The 25,105-nt window shown below is 45.5% G+C and overlaps 1 protein-coding gene across 1 annotated transcript in view; it reads right to left on the bottom strand.

The window, feature by feature from the left end:
- Positions 1 to 2,286: 2,286 nt before the first annotated feature.
- The window catches only part of GSK3A (glycogen synthase kinase 3 alpha), a 393,550-nt gene continuing 370,731 nt past the window's right edge, over positions 2,287 to 25,105 (bottom strand). Inside the window, exon 11 of the mRNA XM_085615588.1 lies at positions 2,287 to 5,212. Coding sequence (XP_085471714.1) covers positions 5,136 to 5,212 — 77 coding nt within the window. The 3' untranslated portion in view covers positions 2,287 to 5,135. The remainder of the gene's footprint in view (positions 5,213 to 25,105) is intronic.

Below are 25,105 nucleotides of genomic sequence, written 5' to 3'. Positions count from 1 at the left end.
AACAGATTTTATCGATGAGATTGAAGGATGGCAACGATGTAAATATTGTCTTGTCAACGAGTCTCTACAATGGTGTGGCTGAGAACAGGAAGGAAGCATTCAAGGCAGCGTTGACAAGGCCAGTATTTATCAGTATGTGTCAAACAAAAAGGCATGCAGACTTGGCTGTTTCTTCAACACCATCTCACGTGTCAGGTCTGTTGTCAACAGATTTGTGCACGACTGGGTGGCTTCTGAAGAGATTTTATTTCCTTGAAGGCACCAGTGTTTGAGATGCATCCTTTTAATTTTTTAAGAGATACTTTGGTGTATTGCTCGTTTTGCTTGACAGCATGCGGCGACTAGTTGTCTGACCCAGTAAGGTAGGCTCAGAGCATCACCAGAGCCTGTTTCAAGTCCTGATCTTAGACTTCTGAGGAGGTGTTTGATGGCTTATGCTCTCATGAGTAGGAAAGCTCCATTTTGTCCCTCTAAAATTGCCAGTCTTAATCTTTTCAGGCCTTTGTGGAAAGTCTTCCAAATATCACTTTTTTTGGGATTGTGAATTTGAAGACGACAGTAGAAATATCTGGTGTGTGGATCATCAATATAGATTTTCTTTTCACCAGTCTTTATGAGCCCTGAAAAGTGATCACTCGTAGAAATATCTGGTGTGTGGATCATAAATATAGATTTTCTTTTTTCACCAGTCTCTACGAGCCCTGAAAAGTGATCACTCCTACACCATCTCTGCCAAAATTTGTCTTGAAGCCAGAAGTCTTCTGAAAGATCTCTTCCAGTGGAAAATTAATCAAATAAAGAGCTCTCCAGAGGTTTCCAAACAATAAAAATGCAGAAAAAAATGAAGCAGTTGGAACCTTCTGTCAGGAAAAGGGCGGATGGCGTTGGCATCAGATTGGCTGGAGTTTGGGTCAAACAAAATAGAATGTGAATGCTCTATGACAAGTTCAAAGTCACTGAGTGCAATGGTACACAGCCTAACAGAAAATGTATGTTAATCAATGAAAACTCCAGTGCTGGAGACGTAGCATAAAAACTAAATTATGCACTGAGATTTAGTACATCCTAGTAGAGAACTCTGAAGTCACCACAGTCCTCAGCATTAACTTAGTGAGCAATCCAAGCAGTGACAGAGCCTGCATCAAGCCTCTGATGCAAGCATGTCCCACAACATACTACTCCTCGACCAGCAGGAAGTACGCTGTGCAATTTGATTTGCTGCTTACCTGAAGAGAAGCACACTGGAATACAACAGCACTTCTACAGGTGTGGCTGCATGATTCAACCTGCTTATTTGATTAAAATTTAACTTTAACCACTGAACGACTATGAATTACTCTTGGACCCATGTAATTCTCTAATGACTTCACAGGAACGTTTGAGGATTTTTACCCTTTTGTTCCTACAATGCAACTCGTACTTTCTCATAGGATGCCTTGCAAATGAGGCGATTAAGGAGCCATGCATTCCTTAAAAGAAACAAGTCTGCCTCAGTGGGTTGAGGTATTGGCACCTGGTTGAAGCTCTGATACAGCCACAATGATCTTTCCCAGCCCGAAGCTCCGGTTCCCTAAAACATCGTTACGATCCACACAGTAAAATCATAGCTCCCAATAGCTGAAAGTGGAACCAAAGTACAAATGTGCAAGAATACTGATTTTTGTTATGAAAGTTTCTGCAGCTATCCAAGTCTTGTGCATCCAACCAGACTACAAAGCATCAGAATGTCCTTCCACTAATCAGCTCCATACCAGATACAAGAGCTTTAGTTCCAATATTAAAGTCTGAAGGGCCAGCTCATCAAATGGCAAAAGCTGGTTTCTAATCTAAAGGGAGCCGTCTAATACTAGTGGAGGCTTCAAAAGAATACCCAAGTACTGCTGGCCTTAAATCACATTTCCAGAGGCTGCAGAAGGCAGTGCAACCACTAGTACAAACTACAGTGGCTAATCGCTCTTCAGCCCGGATACAGTGAAGGGCAGCACGGAGGCAACTCTTTGGAGTAGTCTTTTCCACCACCAAAGTGGCTCCTCCAGCCATAAAGTCCCATTAAGGGCACCAAAATTTGGGACTATCATGGCTAGGCAGTCACATTTATTCCACTCCCCAGCTATATACACTAAATAGCATGTTCCAACTGCACAGCCTCACCCACTATCCCAGAGCTGATCGTCCTTCCAACCAGACAGCTTAGGTAACATTGTGGAGTCGCACATATTTCTCCCCCATTTAGGTCAACCCCCCATCTGCTAATGTCACAACAACATCGAAACTGCAAAGGCCCCCTGCCACATGCCAATAATTTATTGATGTTCTGTACACAGCCAAAACCTAAGAAAAACTAGCACAATATGGGTCTGTTTCTGCACGCTAGGCTCTAGCTTCCTGCATCTAACATCAAGATACGGCTTTACCATCAACTCTAAAAAGGTGGTGAACAGCGGGACAGAGCAAATAAAGAACAGGTGGTTTGTGGGCGAGGGGCAGGTATCAGGGGCTCATTGGAACATTTTAATTAAGAAAAATGATAACAATATATTTACACAATTTATAACTAAATCATTTAGTTAAATGTAAGTAGTATCCCTTACTAATGAGGAAACAATATTTACAAGTAAGCATGTCTTTCCCTGGATGAGAAAAAATAAATCCATTTAAAAGTAACTTCAGCAGAGAGGACGGTCCGCTGGAAATCCATGTGGGAGTAAAGCCCCAGAAAGGTGGGAGATAGAGGCCAGGAGAAGATGTGGCACTGAGGGTACAAGGGTAGTCCAAAGTGCCTCACATAGGGAACCAAGAGTCATGAACAATGAATGGAAAAAACAAACCCTTTACAAGTGTTCTCCTTTTGTTTACATTCCCAAACTGCGGATGGAGGTATGCTACCATCACCAGGACACAGCCAAGTGACTGGGCATGATGGAAATGTAAACAGTGGTGTGATGGTCCCTTCCAGGCACTGTCAGTCAGTAAGGGCACAGCCCACTACAAACATGCAAAAGGGCTCACAGTCCTACTGGTGTTTTGACAGAGCATGATCCGCCACATATGGCTGTATTGGACATTTACATTAACTTATTTGAGGGGTGTTTTCTCACCAATTTATCCATGATGACCAACATGTGAGAGTCACATGGGATACATTCTGATTGAAGTGAATGACCTCACTCATTCCTTTGACCACACAAAACGTACAAATTAGGTTAAGGACTGCAAGTAATATACAGCCTTCCAAAACACTTCCTTAAGAAGTGATTAAGAGAGGCACCTCTGCCTCTTCCCACACTTGTGATCTTTTCGGATGGGATGGTCCTCCAACTAAAATAGGAGCGAGTCTGTAGAATTTCTCCAGTTAAGGAAAAGATTCAAATAAAAAAAAGATAATCCACTCTACCAACCTAGTCTTAAAAGCCATCCCCTCCCACACATGAAAACGGGGAAAAGAGGCAGGAACAACCGAGTTTTCCATATCAGTTAAATTAATAGAACAGCCCATCTCCCTACCCTTATGGGCAATCAGCAGATAAAAAAAAAATACATTTAAATCAAAGAATGTTTAAAAGAAAGAGGCAAAAACCCCAAAGCGCTTAAAAAGATTCTACGTGTGTCTGTGTGTTTAATCTAGCAGCAAAGAGATGCCCCCCGCCCTGAATAAATACACACTGTCCAAGGTGAGGAGGTCGGTCCGAGGCACGCAGCACGTGCAATGTCCTCCAAATAATATTAAAAAATACATAGGAAAGGGAGTTAAAACAAAAAAGGTAAAATAAAGATTAAAATCTGGCCCGATTGCTGAAATCACTTTTAAACATGTGGAGGAAAGGAGTTTTTGGTTCAACGTTAAAATGAGCCATTAACCCACATGCTGGTGGGGGATAGGAGGGCCACCATGGAAGAAAACCTAAGCAATAAATGCAAGGCAAGCCTCTTGGTGACACCAAAGACCTATCCCTCTATCCCTCCCCCACGTTCCTGGGAGAGTCCTGGGCCTGTGCAGAAGGCGCCAGGATTTGGGCTTGCAGAGAACCACAAAATAATGAAAAGACATTTCAAGTTATCTCACATGAAAAAATAAAGTCTCCAGATATTCATTTTCATTGGCGTCGTCAAGTAGCGCCAGGAAGGTGTTTCCAAGGAGGTACTGGTCCAGGAACCCCAGAAACAGATGTTGACTTTGCTCATCTGTTCAGTCCAATGGGGATACTCTGCCATCCTACGATGTTCTCCAAGGGTTGGCGCCTTAGTCATGGGACAACACAGAAGACTTACTCACTATGCCAGCTGTCCTTGCCACCTCCAGTCTGAAGCCACTTGCTGAATAAATGACAGAGGAGGGATGAAGGAAGGCTGATGAGCTAGCGGGTTCCAGTTAATGCAGTATGGACATCCTGCACTATCATTTGTTGCGCTTCTCTTGCTCTGCAGATGACAGTGCTCCGAAGACTGTTTGGGCCTCTCCTGGCCAAACAGGCTAAGCTTGCTCTTGAATTTTGCACAAAAGCACCATACTTAAGCCATTTATTTTTGGGTTTGCTTCAGGTCCAGCTGGTGAGAGGCCAGAGGAAGCAATGCTATTGAAACTCGTCAAGCTACATATTCTGCTGAAAATTGACCACTCTTTTTAACATTAACTCCACACACCTGGTCTGACCCGGTAAGTCAGGGGAAACGTGCTCCCACAGAGGTACAGCAGCTCTTTAAATTCTCCTCACTGTTTCAGTCTGTCCAGACCTGAGGTTGCAAAGGGAAGATTAAGATGGTGACAGCCTTAGGTGGAGCAGCAGCAGCAATGTGATGCCTGAAGAGCTTCCTGGGAGAGCACGGTAGTTGTTGACCAGGGCAATATAGAAGGGAGGTGGTCCTGCACAACAGCATGAGGAGTGCTGCCAAGGAGGTCACAACCCTGATGGATGAAAGTGAGCAGCTGGGACTGGAGCAGAGATACGTGGATAAAGTTCCTTGTCCACAGCAAAGTCCGGGATTGAGGGGTGTGCCAAGGGTTGTTGGTTGGAGAGAACAGATGGAACAAAATGCAAGCCGGGACAAGACTGGAGGTTTGGAGTAATCCTGGAGTTCAGCCTGGCTTTGTGAGTGCACGAATAGAGTGGGTGTAGTAATCCCAGGTGAAGCACTTCTCAGGAGGTGTTGGAGATTGACCCAGAAGCTTCTGCCGACGAGAGTTGGTTTCTGTCTGCTCCTAGTCTGCTCTCACCTACAACAAAGCAACATATAAAAATGTATTAAACCACAGTCTAGGTTCACAATTCACTGATCTAAGCCAATTGCTCCAACTCTTACAACACAGACCTTCAAACTCCTTTGGGGGAAAATTCTAGATTCCAGACCATTAACCCCAATCCCCTAAAAGCATATCTAGCATATCCCAGCTTATTACAAGAACCAATATACTGGAACATAGCACTAATTCTGCTGCTGGTGTAGCTCTTCGTTAATGCAGGATTTCTTATCCCTTCTTGAACCTCCTGCAGCACGATGTTGGTTTACAGTCGTGTTCTGGTCAGGACAACATCATCCTAATCCACCATGAGGTTCAAATTCACACGGGAGTTGCCAGATCTGATCGTGGAGCTCAAAAGCTAATTCCCACTATCAGCACTCCAGTTTCACACATACATGTTACCTTCCCCCAGCCACAACAGTTTAGGCTTTCAATGTCCATGTTACACGGGCAATTCACACACCATGAAACTGCAGTACAGTGCAAGGACAACAGTTGACTTTGCACAATGACTACATTTCTCTGCAGAAGATTAAAACTGGCCGATGGCTAAGGTGGAGGCTTCTTTAGGATATGTGGACATTGGCTTCCTGCTGCAGACAGATCCTAGGGGAGACTCTTCCCTATCTGGACATTTTAACAGCGTATGAAGGTTGCTTTCATTCTTGGATAACTTCTATGGCGATGTTTCACCAAATAGTAAATGTCATTCAGGAGAACACAGGCTGAAATTAGTCAAAATAAGCCAAAAACGTGCTACAGCCAGGGAAGAACAATGTGTTCAGGCTGCAAACTAAAGAATGAAGAACTTTCCTATTACCCCTATCTGAACGGAACCATGTGGAATAGTATGGCACAGCATTATTCCTTAAGCAAAGCTGAATTGGACATTTTAGTACATTATTTTTCTTTTACCAAAAGATTTAGTTTGAACATTTTAAACCTACTGACTTTGCATTGCAAATTAATAGTTTCACAGGCCATCTTGAAAAATAAATGTTTGCTCTGACTGGTGTTGAGGACAGGGCAAGCAATAAGAGCAGCACATTGGGGCACCCACAATCACTTAAGGCCAAAGGTGGAAGGGCTGACACGCCTGGACTGTGCCCAGCAACTGATCCTACTGCTCAACGAGCAAAGCTGCAACAAGCACACATGGAGGCCCACATCTCAATGCAGGCGGTATGGCGTACCGAAGGCCCATGAAAGAATTTTCACTGTTAATAAGCAAACTGTCTGCTGATAGAAGCTATCCTTCACAAGTTCAGGGTTATAAAATCATCCTAAATAAAAATGAATCCGCTTAAAATGCACCAAGGAGGTAGGCGTTTAAGCAAGATTTAACAGAATCCCAAGGCTAGACTCTGCCTCAAAGGAATGGCACCAAAGTTGGCAGAAGTCACACAGGTGTTAGCATTAGACTATCTGCAGTCATACAATACACATACACACACACACACACACACACACCATCTCGATCTTTAAGACTGGAGCAGTGAGTGCACTGGTAGCGTTTGCACTTCTTGCGCTCCCTCAAAATAGGCATACAGAGGTTTAGAAGTTAGTATCCTGCAGGCACCACAAGCACTGAGAAGCAGCTGTGACATGAGCCAGTCAGCATCCTGACCCTCTGCAGGGGGATGAACTTGTTGAATGAACTTGTAGAGACTCTACAAAACACAGAATGAGATCGATGATTACCCCCCCAGCTTTGATTTAAGAAAATTGTGGAGTGAGGTCTCTGAATGGAGTGAGCCTGCAGTAGGAAGACCGGGTCACTGCACCCGTGACTATTCCCAACAACAGAGCCCAGGCAGCAGGTGAACCTCTTTCAGTGAGTGCAGGTAATACACCTTTTAAGTGTTTTCTTAATCAAAGGTTCCCCCTCCTCCCCAGTGCCCCAATATGTATCTTTATTTGTCCACTTATCTTGGGTTATATGAAAAAGGTCTGCCCTGCTCTTACCCAATCCTGCCCTTAACCTGGAATCCCAGGACTCCCAGACCAGGGTTCCAGGTAGAGGGAAACTGTTGTGGCCAGTCAGTGAGAAACAAGACCCATGGTCAGAAACTCTAAACAAATACAAATGGGTATTATTGAACAGATAAGATAATGTGTTACTACTAGAGTGTTTGAGGACTACTACACTAACCCTTCCAGCACAAACCCTGCTTAATAACTATTGGCAGACATCCTTTTAACGTACCCTTTCTCTAATCTATAACACCCAACATTAATTCACCCAAAATCAAATGGATTCTTAAATCCCACACCGAAAATGCTGTTTCCTCAACTACAAGAATATTTGCCCTTCCTACCTGACACTTAGTTTAGAATTTAGCTATCAAACTACACTGACTATTGCTATCCCAGACTTACTCCAAAACCATGCCTAGGTACAAGTGACCACTGTGTGAAACTAACCAGGGACCAGCAATTCTGGACCTACCCCACTCCTAGGTAAACCTAGAAAGAACATTGTTGTATCACCAGATCATTATTTACTACTACAAAGTTGCTCCTGGATGGAACTTAAAACACCACTAATGTGATATACAACTATTCTATAAACACCCAAGTCACTCATGAATCAAAAACAGAAGGGCGGCTACTGTGGAGGCATCCTTCATCAAACTACCTCGATCTAACTTCTGGGCATATCTGATTAGACACCCAAGGTGTCAAACTCCTTACTCATTCATGCACAACCAGCCCCTCTGTGGAAACTTCACAGTCTTCCACGGTGTTGGCGGTGTTGGGTGAGGTAGGAGTGGGGATGTGGGAGGATGAGGGGGTGTTCAACTCGCTTTCTACACTTAGAGTTCCAAGCCTGAGCATCCTCAAACAAAACATAAGTACCAGTGCTTAACAAATGAATCTATGCAATTGCAAAATAGAATAGCAAGTGTGCACCACTGAAGAAGCTCCATCTCTGCACTCTCCCACGCCGATGTTGAAACCCACCCCTTCCCACAGGGCTCACTTGCATCCACTTACTCTGATAGTCTGAGGGGCAGAGAGGCCAGTATGAGTAAGGGCAATCACAGCCTTGCAGCTCTTTCCTCATGTACCCTTCCATCCCACCTAGGCTTCCACATATTAACCGACCCAAATCTGGTCTCTACCGCATTTAGTTTCTAATCCCCTTTACTTCTAGCCAGCCATTGTGGATGAAAGATCAGGCACAAAGTCCAGGTGTAAAACGCCGGCACCCAAAGGCACACTCATCCCCCTCTATTTCCCACCAGGCACCATTTGCTAACCCGTTGCTCTTTACCCTCAATCCCCTTCATTACCTTTAAAGATGCAACAGCAGCAAGTCTCATTCTGAGACATCATCTCAACAGTCATTACACCTCAGCAGCACCCCACTTCATCACTACATCCAAATACAACTCAGACCCCCACTCCTCCCTCCATGTCTACACAAACTTATCAAACTTACACCTAGCTGAATAAGTGTGATCGAGCATCCCAATCTCATTTCAGACACCACCAAGTAAGACCTCCTGCATCATTCACAACCCTACCATCTTAAGCAACCACAATACAACTAAATATCTGCTTAATTTCCTGTTAACCTTCAATTCCTCATTCCTTCATAGCAAACATATGCACAGCTTTCCTTCCATCCCTCAACACAAGACCAAACTATTACCTTCCATTACCGCCTTCAGAGCTCTTAAGCTGGACCCCTTTCCATCCCCATTAACAAACAACATTCACTTGCAAGGTATATCACACCTTTACTTTGATTTGTCCTCTTTACTTTCGCTACACTGCAACTATTCTCACCTACACCCGATCCACACACTATACAAACCATTACACATTTAATAAAGCCCACACTCCTGAAAAAACTGCCTCCCATTCACCGGACGATCCCGATTAAACCCCTACTAATCCTCAGAGCAGGGAACTGATAATTTTATCACTTAAGGCACCACAGCCCCAACTGCGAGCCCAGCATGTCTACAATTCTCATTTACTTTAAATTAAAAAAATATTAAAATCACATTCCGGCCACACTACGCCATAATCTCATTGCACTGTACAAGTACAGCAACTCACACATGGGCATAAAGCTACTCTCGCAAACCAGGTTCCTGCCACACCACATAACCAACTCAAATGAATGCTGATCAAAACACAAATTATGAACTGAAATAGAAAAACAATCTACGACCTAATAAAGGGCTCTACATCAGACTTACTCTTCATTACGTCACTAGGCATATAAATCACGGCACCAGTTCTTCATGAGAATCCCTCTAGAATACCGAATACATGAACAGAATCACAGGTGCTTTCCATGCTTTAAGAAAAAGAAAATACACCTTGGCAACTGGATCCAGCTGGAACAGGCTGTCTAGTACCAGTGACCAATGGTTCCTATGAGAGAACTTACATCATCTTTGGGGCTTCTCGCTATTTGAGTGGGGCCACAGAGTGCCTCTGGTAATCTGCCTCTAATATTTTACAGTAAAGACGGTGTTGGAAAGTGGATTATTGGTAGGGGCAAATGTAGGTCTACCACTGGCAACAAGGCCACTATCACAGTCTAGGGCTCAGAATAGGTCTTAGAAAACATATTCCTATGCTCAACCCTTGGTAACGTGGCTGCGAGCAGGCAGGCTTAACTTAAAAGAAAAGGTTTGTAAAGCATTTAAAAACACCAATTCAGTAACTAATTACGTCACAACACAAAATAAAAATCTAACACCAATTTATAAAAATAGGAAATATTTTTATCTTTTAAATGACACCAAACCGAAAGGAATCCACTGTAGTGAACCAGAGATATGAAAACACTATTCTTCCCAATTTTAATATGGCAGAATTTTCGGCAGGTAGAGATGGCTATTCTCCATAGTCATTCCCCCTTGCATCTGCTCATTCCTTCCTTAATCCTGGCATTCCTATGCCCAGCAACCACTCCTCCCGGAGAGGCTTCCTAACGCCAGGGGTCATTTATCACCTCTTCAAAGCAGCCAGGCTCACCCACTTATTTCTGACCTATCAGGGCAGAGCAGTACAGGGTTGAACTTTAGCTTACAGACAAAAAAACATCTTATAACTTCTTGTCTATATATTTTACAATAAATTCAACAATACCATATTTTTGGATTTATCATTAGCATTCTACCGGGTCCTTTAATCCTAGTTTTAGGTCTGTCCTTTCTCCAGTCATTAGCTAGTAACCTTTTCCAATGTTAACCTGTGGCATAGGATTTGCAATGGGAAAAGTGACTTGGGCCATTTTTCCAGCACCAAGCCGTATAAAAACTTAAGTACACTATATACACGCTATCTTACTGGATCGTCAGAGACAGATTGGATTGGGCGGCTCCGCCTTATCTTGGATTGCCTCCTTTTACTGGTCGAACCCAGAAGGTTCTTCTTAAACCCTTCGAATCTGAGGGTAAACCCCTCCAATGCGGTGTGCCTCAGGGCTCCGCTCTTAGCCCTTTATTTTTTAATGTCTATCTTGCCCCCCTGGCTGAAGTGGTAGAGTCTTGGGGGATCCGTGTGGTCTCGTACGCTGATGGTACACAGCTTATGTTCTCTTTTAGAGATCACTCGGATTCCAGCTTTGTCAGTTTCCGCCATTGTCTTAGCAATATTTGTTCTTGGATGACTTCCAATCATCTTCGACTTAACACTAACAAGACGGAGGTCCTATTTTTTAATCAGAATACTATCCCTCCTGCTATTTTTTGGTGGCCAACTGAGCTTAACCCCCCTCCCATCCCTGTCCAATCTGCTCGTAATCTGGGCTTTCAATTTGATAACGCTCTTTCTTGTAGAGCTCAGATTAATAAGGTCACCGCAGCCTGTTTCGGAAAACTGCGAATGATCAGAAAGATCTTTCCTTATCTGCCTTTGGAGGCTCGTAGAACAGTCATTCACGCGTTGATTACATCTCATTTGGACTATGCTAATAGTCTTTATGCCGGTGCCCCCTTGTATCTAATTGAACGCCTTCAGATCGTTCAGAACGCTGCGGCTAGGCTGATTGGCAACATTTCATACCGGCAGTCGATTGCGGCCTACCGTAAGAAGCTTCACTGGCTTCCCATCTCTCTTCGCATTCAGTTCAAGATGCTGATTATTGCTTTCCGGGCCCTTAATGGATCTGGCCCGGATTACTTGAGAAAGAGACTTGTTCTCTCTCAATCTGTCAGATCTTTGAGATCCAATTCTCTACGCCTTCTTACTGTTCCCCGCTTCCGCCGATCTAGAATGGGTGGTAGAGCATTCACAGTCATGACTGCTAAGCTCTGGAACACCTTACCCCTTGATCTGAGGTTCATTTCCTCTGAGACTCTTTTTCGTAAAAAATTTAAAACCTGGCTGTTCTCTAAACTTTAAACTCCTCCTTTTTCTATGTATGTAGTCTACAGCGCCGGGACACCCCCGTTGGAGGTAGCCGTGCGCTTTATAAGCTCCTTAAATAATAAATAAATAATAATAATATACATCTACAGGACCCCCACCCCAGTGACACCTAGGGGAGACATTAGGGGTTCTGAATATGTAAAAATATTGCAGATACTCCCTCCACAGTGCTCCTACCACAAAACTCGATTTTGGGCAGCACTTTATCAACAATGTGGGGAGTGAAATTTGCAATGTCACTTTACCTAGGGCATATAAAACTCATTTTATAAGGGCACACCTTATAGATACCTGACTCCACCCCCCCCCCCCCCCCCTCCCCTCCCCGGACACCTAGAGGAGGGCACTGGCCCTGGGCCTGGTTAGGCAGAGCCCAGGGTCAGTTAGAGTCAGTTACCACCAGTACCAGTCAAAGAGTTGCGGGGTGCCCAGGATGACTTTGCAACAGATGGTTATTCAAGGATTGTTTATTCAAAAATTAAGATGAACCCCTTCTATCCAAAGGAATAGGGTAATATACCAAAGTATCACAAAAGCTTTATCCTTTGGAGAAAATGTATTCTAATCTCGTATTTAATCAATCTGTTCCACTCATTCTCGATCACTCGCACCACCTGTATATATTGGAAGTGAGACCATATATTCCTAATAGATAATCTTGACATCAGTTGTAAAAAAGTACAAAAGTCAATTTATTGATGACAGTTAAAATACACAAATAATCCTAAAGACAATACATATATCAGCTCTGTTTTTTAATCATTCAGCAGGAGTACTTCAGATTCAGTTAAACATCCTCCTGTCGCTTGTAGAATCATAGAATTGAATTCCAGTTAAGGAATAGTAGGTTTTGACCCCTACCGCCCGAGAAGCATATGCTCAGGGCTGCATGAGTATTCATTGTTACCTTAGAAAGGTTTTTAATTGATCAGATGTGTATCATTTTTATATATATTTGGTTGAAAGTCTACAAAAGTTTTTGTCTTGAAAAAGATGGTGTGAAAAGAGTCCATCGAAACGTGTCGACTCCTCGCTGAAAAGTACACAATCTGTCAAGTGGCTAGACCAAAGAGTATTTTATGAATTGGATAAAACCCAGCACTAGCCTTGAAAGTTTTTCCTTACGGATGTGTACGCTACTTATGACATAGGGTTGTGTGTCTTGTGAAATGTACTCTGTTTACTATATTGGTTTTTATAATATGCAATTAGGTTTGTTTAAATGTTTTGTCATAATTGTGTGCTAGATAGTGACTATATTATGTATTATTGTCTTTAGGATTATTTGTGTATTTTAACTGTTTCTTAATCAATAAATTGACTTTGTACTTTTTTACAACTGATGTGGTCAGGATTATCTATTAGGAATATATGGTCTCACTTCCAATGTATGCAGGTGGTGTGCGTGATCGAGAATGAATGGAACAGATTGATTAAATAGGAGATATTAGATTATATTTTCTGCACAGGATAAAGCTTTTGTGATAATTCAAGGATTGTGTCGGTGGCAGTGACTATTTACTGCACTCTTGCGCCAATGCTTCAACATGCAGGATCCCCACATGGATAATGCACAACAAAGCATTATCTTTCTCAGACAAGGGAGCAGATGTTATGCAAATCAGTTGCTACAAAAGCTTGGTGATACAATACATGGCATGGTGCAAACTGGTGCAACATTAGATGCTGAGCGGAGTATGAGGGACAAGGATGGGGTGCAAACAAATAAAACATCAAAATATCGAAAGAAGTTGGTGAAAACCCATGTGTTAATTGGGCGCAAAGTTCTCAAATAACAGCTTTTGAAGCACTTTCTGCTCCACTACTAGTCAGCAGGATATCCACATGTAGACTGTGGGAAAGCGTCATAATGTACATGGGGGAAAAATCTCCATAATCTACACAAGAACAAGTTTTTGGTTTATCTGAAGGAAAGGAGGAAAGGAATGCTTCAGCTGCAGTGTTGCATATAGCGTCTCCATCTTGGCACCCCTCCACTCCTAGAAACAACTGTCATAAGTAGGCTGACAGAAGTCCCAAGTAGGGTACAGAAATGCCCTGGGTTGTTTTCTTGATCAGTTTTATGACTTTCAACAGTAAACCTAATCTGTGAGGCATTTTTGGTGGTCCCACGCTATGGCTACTATCGGGCTCAGATATGCTCAGTGATGTTGTAAGAAAGTGGCTCTGTATATACTGTTCCCAAATAGGTACAGGGTGTACAGAGTCCACAGTCCCCAGAGGTTTGGCAGAGGCTAAAGTTAGATATGACCTTACTCTCTAAAGTGGTAGCTTGGTCGAGCAGTAAGGCAGTATCAGAGGACAGTGTAAAGCATTTGTTGTACACACTCAGTCAGCAAATGGTTTCACACACTCAATAACTGAACTCTAAGCCAACGGTTTGTATATAAAAATATATGGTTGTTTTTATTTTAGAACCAACAATAGGTATCAAGATATACTTTCTCAGAATGAGATGCTTTAGTTAAATACTTTGCAATAGGCAATCGACTTTTGAATGCAATAGTTACAGTTGTTGAAATAGGCAATACAATTTCAAACACAATATAACATTGAGCTCAATGGGAATTTCTAGTTAAATGCAATGGATTACTTTTTGGATTACTTTTCTTACCACAGGACTGGATCCTAGATTCAGTCCTGGGACATCTCCTGTAAACAGTTGAGTAAAAACGTTTTGGTTACAGTTGTGATTTTTAAGCAATATTTTGCCATTTTAAAAGTTGACACTTAGAAACATTTTCACATAGAATCACCAATGTTATCCTATGGGAGGAAATTCTCTTAGAAGGTAAGTAGGGTTATTGTTACTTTTTCTTACTCAGTGTTGGATCCTGGATCCAGCACTGGTGCATCTCCTGTAAACAGTTGGAAGAATGAGTTTGTTATACAGGCAATTTTTTGCAAATATTTGTAAGTTTCAAAAAGCAACACTTCGAAGAATTTCTGGTGAAAACCTGGCAATGTTATCCCATGGAGGAAAATCAAGTTATAGTTAAGTACGGTTGTAATTCCTTTTCAGGGTCAGTGCTGGGCACCAAGATCCAGCACTGGGATCTCTCAGGACAACAGGTGAGTAAATTCGTTTTCGTAATTCGGCTGATTTTGGTTGAATATTTTAAAGTTTCAAAACTCGACACTTAGAAGAATTTCCAAGTGAAACCAGTCAATGTTACCCTATGGAAGAAAAGTGAGTTATCGGCATTTGGGTAAGTACTCGACAGGCAGAGTCGAGGTTCTAGGCATAGACTCAGGGGTCTCCAAGGGTCAGGTTGGTACAGTTGTTACACCCTCAGCGGCACAGGGGCAGCTGGGTGCAGAGAGAGTTAGGCCCAATGTTAGCCTATGGCGGGCAGGGGGCCTTCGGTTGGTGACTGCTGGCAAGCAGGCCACGCGGCTGTGGGAGCTGGGCTCCTGGTCACTTGCTCAAGGCAAGTGAGGAAGTAGATTAGAGGTTGCACTCCTGGGGGCACTCGGGCTGTTGGGTGCAGGGTGCTTTTGAGCAGTCCGGCGCTCAATGGATTTCAATGAAGAAGCTCAAGGACGAACAAAGGCTGCAAGCTCGGGGACGAAGATTCTTCAGGTGCGACCACCACTTCGAGAGGTAAGTTGGGTAGTTGGAGGATAGGTAGGTACCCAGGAGTTGGGCACAACGGGCCGCAGGGGTGCCTTTTGGTGTCGGGAAATCTAACCCTCTGCTGGTCGCGGTTGGAGGGGTCCCTGGTTCTGAGGCTGCATGCGTCGTCAATAGCGTCGAGGTGGGTCCTTGGGTGCTGGATTCGGGGTCAGTCGCCGGGGGGACGTCCTTGTGGTCTTTGCCCACTCTGGCACAGGCCAGGCTTGGCGGGAGCAGAGTGTTCAGGAGTCGCGGTTCCTGGCTCATGCCAGGGGTCAGTTACTTGCTTTGAGCAGTACCACTGCTCGTGGGAGTCCCAGTTGGTTAGAGTCACAAGGCAGTCAGGTCCTCCAGGGTTTTTGAGGTTGCTGACCACTGGAGACGCCGGAGTTTAGCAGGTTCGACAGGCCTGTAGGGCTGGGGCCAAATCAGTTGGTGTCTTCCTCTTGTTAGCAGCTGCACGGCTGGTCTTCTTATTTCTTGTTCTTGTTTCGGAATCTGGATCTGAGGAAGGAAGGTTCAGGGTGCCCCTAAATACTAAATTTAGGGGCGTTACAGGTAGGTGAAGGGCAGGGACCAATGGGTCCCTGTCCTGGGGTGGGTACACCCCCATCCTGCCTCTCTCCTGTGGGAGGGGGGCAGTAGCCTAGTCCTGTTTGGGCAGGGCTCCCCATCTTCAAGATGGTGAGAGCCTGGGGATGTGCTTCACCTCGCCTCCCCCACCTGAGGGGTGGGGTTGGCAGAGGCTGGCACACCCCCTTTCCTCCCTTGGGGTTTCCGGCCAAGCTTCCCGCCAGAGTGGGGGGTTGCAGTGGCCTGGGGAAGCTCACAGAGGCGGCATGCCTTTGAAGCTTCCCCCTGCCCATCCTGGGGGAGGAGATTTAGCACCTCGCCCAGGATGTGCATTGTTGCAGACCCAGGAGAGCAGGGGCTTTCCTACCCAGGAGTCCAGCAACATGTCTGCTGTGTGGCAGCCTAGGCAGCCTCAGAACAGACGTTGATTGTAGGTTAGGTTTCAGGGGACCTCTCTAAGTTACCCTCTGTGGTGCTTGGTACATTAAATCCCACACTGGCATCAGTGTGGATTTAATGTGCTGAGAAGTTTGATACCAAACTTCTCAGTCTTCAGTGCTGCCATTATGGTGCTGTGGAGTTCGTGTTTGACAAGCTCCGAGCACCATGTACTCTTAAATGGCAGCACTGCACTTACAGTGCCCAGGAATGGACCTGGGTACTGTAGGAGCACAGGGCTCCTGCCTCTGGGCCCACATCACTGGCATAGGGCACCCAGCTAGAGGGGTGGCTGATGTATGCCAGGGCAGTGTAGGTTGTGGGCATGGCACACAGGGATGTGTGTCATGTCGTCTCGCTGTTTTGTCTTGTACCCAGACGCTCAGCCTGCCAGGGCAGTGTGCGTGTGTTAGGGTACAGGGCCTCTAAGGGTCGAACCTCCTCGTGGTGTTCACTCAAACACAGGCTGGGCTCGGCGGGTGCAGAGTGTTCTGACTTTGCGGTTTCTGGCTGGCACCAGAAGCTGCAGTTCAAACACGTCCAGTGTCCACAGGAGAAACAGCTTGGAGAGTGAATGCAGGCAGGTCCTCCGGGCTTTTTGAGGTTGCTGGCTGCTGGACATGCCAGGATTTTGCAGGAGCAGGTTCGAGGGTAGATAGGCATGTAGGGCTGGGGTCAAGTCATTGGGTGTCGGGACCAATGGGTCCCTTCCCTGGGGTAGGTACAACCCCGATTCTGCCACTCTCCAGTGGGAGGGGGGTAGGAGCCTGTCCCTGGTTGGCTGGGTCCCCCCCATCCTCAAGATGGCGGGGACTCGAGGTTGTGCTTCACCTCGCCTCCCCCACCTTAGGGGTGGAGTTGGCAGAGGTGGGCACACCTCTTCCTCACTGTTTTTCCCGCCCAAGGGGGGGTGGGGGTAGAACCAGTGGGGACCAGTTGCTGAGTACAGCAAGTGGTCTGCAGAAGCTCACAAAGGCGGCATGCCTTTGAAGCTTCTCCTTCATGAACCCTGCTCATCCCGGGGGAGGAGGCTTGGCACTTCGTCCCAGGATGTGCATTGTTTCAGGCCCCCGTGAACAGCAAGCTCTCTACCCAGGGGTCCAGAAACAGGTCTGGAGGTGGCAGTCAGGCCACTGGGAGTTGGTCGAGTTTCAGGGGGCATCTCGAAGATGCCCTCTGTCGTGCATTTTACATTAAATCCCACACAGGCATCAGTGTGGGTTTAATGTGCTGAGAAGCTTGATACCAAACTTCTCAGTTTTCAGTGTATCCATTATGGTGCTGTGGAGTTCGTAATGACAACCTCCCAACACCATATACTCTTAATAGTAGCACTGCACTTAGAAGGCCCAGGAATGGACCTGGGCACTGTAGGGGTACAGGGATCATGCACCTGTACCCTCACCACTGGCATAGGACACCCAGCTATTGGGGTGACTGATGTAGGCCAGGGGAGTGGTTTGTGGACATGGCACACAGGGATGTGTGCCATGTCGTCTTTGTTTAGTTCTGCACCCAGACACTCAGCCTGCAAAGGCAGTGTGCGCGCGCCAGGGTACAGGGCCTCTAAGGGTGGCACAATTGGTGCTGCAGCCCTTTGGAGCCTACTCTAATCACAGTGCCCTGGGTACATGGGGTACCATTTACCAGGGACCTACCTGTGGCCAGAGCTGTCAATGGGTTTTGTTTTGGGGAAAAGAACACAGGCCCTGGCGTCCTGATTGGCAGGGCCCCAGAGCTCATCAAGTCAAAGAGCATCAGTAATCTGGCAACAAAAAAACTGGGGGTGGGTGGGGTTACTGCAACAGAAACCCACTTTCTCACAGGGGCATTAGGCGAGTGTAGGGTAATAGCCAATGAGCTACCTACCCCTGTGGTCATTACACCTCCTATAGGACCACTTCCTGTGGGAAGTGTGCATAACCCTGTCCCAAAGTTTCTAATGCTGCCAGCACCTAGATGGCATACTTTAAATTATGCATCCACATCAGGTAGCCCATTTTAGGGGCGGAACTAGTCCCAGGGTGGAGGGGGAGGGGTTGGCATCCCCTCACCTGAGGGAAGCCAGATTTGCATACTAGGCTGTGAGCCCTTTGAAACTCCCCACCTTCGAATGCTAATTTACAGGTCATCCTGCTAGAGGGGGTGTAAAAACCCCCCACAGAACAGGCTTGGTTTCTGACCGCCTGACCCCTGGGGGTCAGAAACTAGTCTGGTGGCAGGATGGTCAAAACCAGTTAGCCAGCACACTAGTAGTTGGTAGGTTTTCAAGGGTCACCTCTAAGGTGCCCTTTGGGTGCATGTATTTATATATCCATCATAGGAATCCGTGTGGGTTTATTGCAGTAAAGTGCCCCTTTTTGCATGGCTCCCCCACTTTTTGCCTGACGTTGAAGCTCTTTGACTAAGTGTGCCTTTGGGTTCATGCTAACCAGTTGCCCAGGGCCTGTGTTCTTGCCCTAAAACTGTACCTTTGCAACCCCAATGGTACCAAGGGTACTGTAACACGGTAAGTCCTCTAAGGACTGCAGCATCTACTGTGCCACCCTTAGAGGCCCTGTATCTTAAAAACACACACACACACACCCGGACCCCTCGCAGGCTGCATTTTCTGGTGCACAGAAAAGTGAAGAGTCAACATGGCACACATACCTGTGTACCATGACTACTACCCACTGCCTATGGTATAGGTAAGACACCTATAACTGGGGGCATTATACCCATGGTGAGGGTAAAGGTGCATGAGCCCTGTACCCCTACATGGTCTATGTCCATTCTTAGATATTGTAAGTCCAGTAAAGCCATAAAGAGTATATGACCTGAGAGTTTGTCATTATGAACGCCACAGCACCATAATGGCTTCAATGAAATCTGAGAAGTTGGATATCAAACATCTCAGCCCATTTCACCCACACTGATGCCAGTGTGGAATTTAATTCCTAATGACTTCAGAGGGCATCTTAAACAAGCATTGGCATAGCCAATAGGTCTCACCTTTGGGACCTTATAAGTGTTTAGCCATGCAACAGTTGCATAACTAAATACTTATAAGGTCCCAAAAGCGAGACCTATTGGCTATGCAAAGCGGCCGCGAAAGTGATCACGATCAAACATCAAAGCGGCCGCGAAAGCGATCACGGTCAAACATCAAAGCGGCCGCGAAAGTGAAAGTAATCGCGGTAAAGCGTGGCGCGCGCACCCGTGCACATACATTGTAGCTCTAGGCTGGCCTGGTAGCACTTTTTGGAGCCCTCTCAATAAGTCTCGCCAGACCAGCGCATGCGCTGGGTCAGGCGAGACCTAAAAAACAACCTAACTTGTGTGTCCTGGCTGACTGCCTGCTCGCCAGCTGCCACCCCTAGCCATGTTTCTGAACCCCTAGGTCAAGAGCCTCCCCCTCTCAAGGTCCCGAAACAAGGCCCATCCTGGGCCAAGCCTTCTCCCCCAGGATGGGCAGGGTCCACAAAGGGGAAGCTTCAAAAGCTTGCCGCCTTTATGAGCTGACCAATCCATTTGCTGCTCCCAGCCAACTGGCCCCCTCCGGTTCTAATCCAAACTTTGGGAGGGAGAATGGGTGAGAAAACCAAGATAGGAGGAAAGGTGTGCCCACCTTTGTCAACTTAACCCCTCAGGTGGGGGAGGCGAGGCACAACTCTGTCCCCACCATCTTGAAGATGGGGAAACCAGTCAACCAGAGAGGCTTATGCACCCTCCCACTGGAGGGTGGCATAATACGGGGTGTTCCCACCCCAAGGAAGGGACCTGTTGGTCCCAACCTGTACCTACCTGAAATGTCCCTAAATTTAGTATATGGGAAACTCCAAAGCTTGCCTTCTCAGACAAGCAAGTAGTACCGAAGAGCTGTGCTGGAGGAAGGAGGAGGACACCAAACGCCCTAGTCCCAGCCCTACCTGCCTGTCCTGACCTTGACCTGCTGCAGCAGCAGAATCCCGGCATGTCCTGCAGCCAACATCCAACCAAAACCCAGAGGACAAGCCCTGCCTTCCCTAAAAAGACTCTTGTGATCACCGGACTTGCTTGAAAACAAGATTTTGGCTCCGGCCAAAACCACGAGTCTGCACCAGATGCCCACAGCTCGAGTTAGAGTGGCCCAACACCATGAGGAGGTCCCCCCAGTGATCCTGACCTGGGCCCTGGTGATCCATGACCTAACTCAAGCCCCCCGATGACGCCTGCAGGCTCTATCTGGAGGGTACTCCCGATCACAACCGGCGCTGGTAAGGAAACCTGACAACCGAGACACCCCTGCACCCGATGCCCCATAGCCCTTGGGAGACCCAACTGACGGTGTCCAGGCACCCCCTGTATTCTAACTCACCTCTCCAACCAGTAGTCACCTCCAGGAAGCCTCCTTGCCCGAATCTGCAGTGGTTGTTCTGACCGCAGATCTCCCATTGAAACCATCAAGGCTCCCGATGCCAAATCAGCACCCTGCTGCCCCTGTGGGTGCACCTTGTGTGATAACTTGGATACCCCTTTGCCCTGAGCTTAACCCTAGGAGCTTTGCTCCCTCAACCTCATGGCTTGCCCGAGAGCAGCCACCAACCGACGGCCCCCTTACCCCATAAGCTAACATTGGGCCTCAGCACTCCGCACCAGGACGCACTAGTGCCGTGGAGGGTGCTTTTTAAGTGCCTCCTTTACCCTGGGTGAACCCTTGTTCTAACCCCAGAAACTCAACCCTCAGGACCGTTTACTTACCTGCAAACCGAAAACCTCATTTTTCTCAATGAAATTGCATTTACTGTTTTCCTCTGAAAAACTTCTAAGTGTTGAGGGTGTTTTGATTAAAAAACAAACTTTTACTTACCTTTATCTAGGAAATGTCAGTGTGTGCGAAATGTAGGCATATTGCACTGAGTAGAGCAAGTATTCCAAAAATTAATCTGAAAAGTAATCTCAAAGGAATTACAAATACTTAATGTTTTGAAATATTTTAGAAACATGTAACTAAAGTCATTTTCATCCAGCTTGCTTGTTCTTATCAATCTGTCTTGAAAAGTACAATTCTATTTACTTGTACCAAGTACTGCTTGGTTGTAAAATAAAATACAACTAAAGAAATATTTTTGATACAAACAATTGGTCTGAGTTCAGTCTGAGTGTGTGATATTTCTTGCCTGAGTGTGTACAATAAATGCTTAACAGTACCCTCTGATAAAGCCTTACAGCTCGCCCACACTACCACAAAAAGAGTGTAAGTGATAATCTACTTTTACCTCTGTAAGCCTTTGGGGATGCACTGGACTCTGCGCACACTATAACTTACTTTGGTATAGTATATACAGAGTAGATTCCAACATTTATTAATACAAGAGGTTTTGATACCAAACATCTTTGGTTTCAGTGAAGCCATCATGTAGCTGGGAAACTAGTTTTGACCAGTGTCCAGCACATGTACTTAAAATGGATTCACTGGTCACTTGCACTGGCAGTAATTGGACTGATGAGCACAGGGGCATAACTGCTCATGCAGATCTGCCCGCATGTAGTAGAGTGCACTAGGGCTGTATGGCCTGCTTTAGGGGTGACTTACCTATATCGCAGGGTTCCCGATCTTTAGTGTTTTAGCTGACTAGCGTAGACCAGCCTGCCATAACAAAGACAGTTTTCTGACCCCTTGCAGGTGAGAGCCCACACTTGAAGGGCTGAAACAAAGTCTGCTCTTGCAGGAGGGGTGATTACCACCTCCAAGCAGGATAACTAGTAATCAGCATATCAAGGCAGAAGGCTTGTAGGAAAGTTCACTTTTTTGTATGGTTAACCTCCCTAACCTTTTGCCAGATACCGGATGCCAACTTGACTAAGTGTGTGCTGAGAACCTACTAACCTGGCCACAGCACCTGTGTTCTTTCCCCAAACTGTACCTTTGTTACCAACAACCGGCATACCTCAGGGCCACATATAAATGCCCTGTAAAGGTACCCCGGGTGTAGGAAGCTGGCACTGTATATACTATACCAAAATGAGGTATGGTGTGCACAGAGTCCACTGGAACCACAAAGGTAGGCAGAGGTAAAAGTAGATAATTCCTCACTCTCTATTTGTGGTAGTGTTGTCGAGCAGTAACACCATCAGAGGACAGCATTAAGCATTTATTCTTCACACTCAGACTGAACTCAGAGATTTGATTTGTATAAAAATATTATTTAGAAGTATTTATTTCCCAGAACCAAGCAAGCCGAGAACAGGTACATGTATTTGATAATTTTCAAGGCAGGGTGAACAATACAAGCAAGCTGAATGAAAATGATTGTTACAGGTTTGTAAATGCTTACAATACAGTGGGAATTATTGTTAGATTACTTTGAATTACTTTCGGAATTATTTTTTACTCAGTGTGATACACCTAGATATCACACTGGGACATTTCCTAGAGAAAAGGTAAGTAAGCAATTTTTAGTACAAAACCAACCCCACACTTAAAACAATTTAAGGAAAAACAGTCAAAGTATTCCTATGGAGAAAAGAAAAATGCTACTTACCCAGTATGCATCTGTTCCTGGCATATAAAGCTGTAGAGTCATATGCTTTTGCATAGATCGCCATCTAGTGTTGGGTCCGGATGTTTGCACTTTGTTTTTCTTCGAAGAAGTCTTTCCAGTCACAAGGTAGGTGACTTATTTTGCTGATAGTGCGCATGGGCATCGACTCCATTGTTAGAGTATTTTCCCTCAGAGGGTGATAATGGAGTTAGTAAGAGGATTAAGAAGGAGATGTCCATGAATGCATATATCTAAATAAGATGTTACTGCAACAGGTATAGGTACCAGAGGAGGCGGGCGCATATGACTCTACAGCTCTATATACCAAGAACAGATGCATACTGGATAAGTAGCATTTTCCGTTCGAGGCATATGAGCTGTCTATGCTTTTGCATAAACTACATAGCAGTTATCTCCCAAAGGGGTGGCTAACTTGTAGCTGTTGCAGTGGTCTGAAATAGTGTACGTAAAACTGCTTGGCCTACTCTAGCTTGCTGTGCTGCCAACACATCCACAGAATAGTGTTTTGTGAATGTGTGAGGTGTAGACCATGTTGCAGCTTTGCATATATCATCTATGGGTATATTTCCTAAGCAGGCCATAGAAGCCCCCAGTTTACGTGTAATGTGCTCTAGGGGGGGGGGGTTTACTGTTTATGTCAGATTAGCCTTTGCATAGCACCTTGCAATACCTGATTTTGATATAGGATTGCCTTTGTGCGGCGGAGTGAAAGTGACTAAAAGCTGATTTGTGTTACGGAAAGGTTTTGTCCTTTCAATGTAATAAAGCAATGCTCTTTTTACATCTGTGTGTAGTGCACGTTCTGCCACTGAATCTGGTTGAGGGAAGAACACCGGTAACTCAACAGATTGATGGATGTGAAAAGCAGAAATTACTTCAGGAAGGAATTTAGGATTAGTCCGCAAATCCACTTTATTTTGGTGCATTTGTAAAAAATGTTTTTCTAGTCAATGCCTGAAGTTCACCCACTCTTCTGAGTGATGTAATAGCAACTGGGAAAGCAACTTTCCATGTGAGAAATTGCAGTTCACATCTGTGCAATGGTTCAAAGGGTGGATCCATTAGTCTAGTGACAACAATGTTGAGATTCCACACTGGAGCAGATGGATGCCTCGGGGGAATAACTCTTGAATCCCTCCATAAACGTTCTAATGACAGGTACTCTAAAGAGATATATGTTGTCTATTTTGGAGGTATGCAGCTATAGCAGCTAGATGTAAACGTATGGACGTGTATGCTAAATTGAAACGTTGAAGATGTAACATAGCATATAATGTTTTGGACAGAAGCATCAAGCGGTTGATGTGGTTATTACAGTAAATCACAAACCGCTTCCACTTTGCTGCATAGCAGAGTCTTGTGGGAGGACGTCTAGCTTCCTTGGTAATATTCATACAGTCTGGTGGTAGATTAAGATAGCCAAACTAAGACTTCAGGTGCCAGATCGAGTTGACTGGGGTCTGGGTGTCTTATGTCTCCATGGCTCTGTGTGAGAAGATTGGGTGTAAGACGTAGTTTTTGATGAGGAACTACTGAGAGTTCCAATTGGGTTGTGAACCATGGTTGACGTGCCCATGCGGGAGCAACCAGGATTAGTGTCAGGGACGCTGGTTTGAGTTTCTGAACCACTGATGGAATTAGTGGGAGAGGCGGAAAAGCGCAAGCAAATATCCCTGACCAGGGAATCCATAGTGCATTGCCTTTGGACAATGGGTGTGGGTGCCTGGACGCGAAGTTTGGGCATTTTGCATTTAGGTGAGTGGCGAACAGGTCTATGTCTGGGAAGCTCCACATTTGAAAGAATGGGAGGAGAACTTGAGGGTGTAGTTCCCATTCATGGATTTGCTGTGTCTGACTTAGCAGATCTGCCATCTGATTGTCTACTCCTGGGAGGTGTTCTGCTAGGAGATAGATTTTGTGATGAATGGCCCACCTCCAAATGTCCTAGGCTAGGTGGGACAGTTGGAGGGAGTGTGCCCTCCACCCCCCATTTTTTAATGTAGTACATGGCTGTCATGTCTGTACGAATTAGCACAGTCTTGCGTACTAGCTGAGCTTGAAAACATTTCAAAGCCAGAAAAATTGCTAACAGTTCTAGATGATTTATATGAAGCTGTTTTTGTTGCAAGCTCCACATGCCTTGAATTGTGTGGGTTTGGAGATGCGCTCCCCAACTTGTCAGTGATGCATATGCTGTCAGTACTATCTGTGGAACCGGGTCGCTGAAGAGCCGCCCTTTCAAAAGGTTTTGTGTGTTCCACCACTGCAGAGAGCGATGGGTGCGGCAGTCTA

Source organism: Triturus cristatus, chromosome 7 (genome assembly GCF_964204655.1).
Source record: "Triturus cristatus chromosome 7, aTriCri1.1, whole genome shotgun sequence".
Lineage (NCBI taxonomy): Eukaryota > Metazoa > Chordata > Amphibia > Caudata > Salamandridae > Triturus > Triturus cristatus.
This window is presented reverse-complemented; position numbering and strand designations above follow the sequence as displayed.